At 53.3% G+C, this 1041-nt stretch overlaps 1 protein-coding gene across 1 annotated transcript; it reads left to right on the forward strand.

The window, feature by feature from the left end:
* Nucleotides 1-230: 230 nt before the first annotated feature.
* On the forward strand, nucleotides 231-953 carry Pmar_PMAR000352 (hypothetical protein; the record flags this gene model as incomplete). The annotated part of the gene is made up of 1 exon (XM_002776168.1): nucleotides 231-953. A coding segment is annotated over one exon (723 nt), but the record flags the coding sequence as incomplete, so codon positions are not given.
* Nucleotides 954-1041: the final 88 nt, after the last annotated feature.

Genomic DNA, 1041 nt, shown 5'->3' on the forward strand with positions numbered 1-1041 from the left:
CGGCTTAACTGTCTTGACTTACCTCCGTCTTATATTTGTGGTATCGATCGACAGTAACTAAATACCCTACAACTGGCTAGGGCCACTACCGTATCACTAAGTTAGCTGGTATACTACAAGAGCTGGAGTCGAGTTGGCTTATCTAGTTATAGCAGTGAGATATCGATTTTGGTACAATCATCCGAGAAGAAGTGACTACTAACGTCATGGATGCCAATGATCCGTTGTTAATGAGAAGCACCGAGGCGGGGAACCGCCCGGTGGAAGAATCTGGTTCGCCGCCGGCGTGGGCTTGGGAGCTCCGTGGGCAAATCGAGCACTTGGCGGGCATGTTCAACGAGTTGAGCTCGAAGTTAAACTCCTCACCTTCGATAGGGCGGTCAACGACCGACGTTCAAGGTGAGGATACGGTCGACACCGCTGTCAGCGACGATCCCAGTGTCGAGGAGCACCGAACCTCCTTACTAGACTTCGTCGGGGTGCAAGGGGTACCGACGAGGGGAGGTCAATGTCGTCGAGGGGTTGACATAACGAAGGTGTCCAAGAGGGCACGGAATACCAGAGCTGTCACTGGAGGGCCCTTCATCGGGGTTGCCGATGCCAGAGGCTTCATCTGTTTCAAGAGGCAGGTGAAGAGTTTGCCTGAGATCCAATTGAGTGGTCGGTATGGACCTTCAGAAGAAGATGAATGGGCATTCGAGTATTTCTACGTGAACCACAACGTCAGCGAACCCCTGAGACAGTTAATTAATGATACTTGTGCGAGGAACAAGGACCTCACGTTCAAGGCGAGAGTGCTGACTATGTGGAGTGTCCTCGAGAGCTACTCGGACGGCACTGACGAGATGTCATTGGTGAAGCGATGGGAAGCCTTGGGTTGCGGCCCTGAGGGAGCGAAGGGGTTGGAGACCTTCGTGTCCAAATTGGAAGGCCTTCGAGATCAGCTGTCCGAAGTTCGGGGAGCTCCTGTCTCGGATCTGGAGGCGAGAGCTCGACTGTATATGGGACTACCCCGGGACGGGCAACTACATGTAGATCGCT

The sequence above is a fragment of the Perkinsus marinus genome (genome assembly GCF_000006405.1).
Source record: "Perkinsus marinus ATCC 50983 genomic scaffold scf_1104296954134, whole genome shotgun sequence".
NCBI classification, from domain to species: domain Eukaryota; phylum Perkinsozoa; order Perkinsida; family Perkinsidae; genus Perkinsus; species Perkinsus marinus.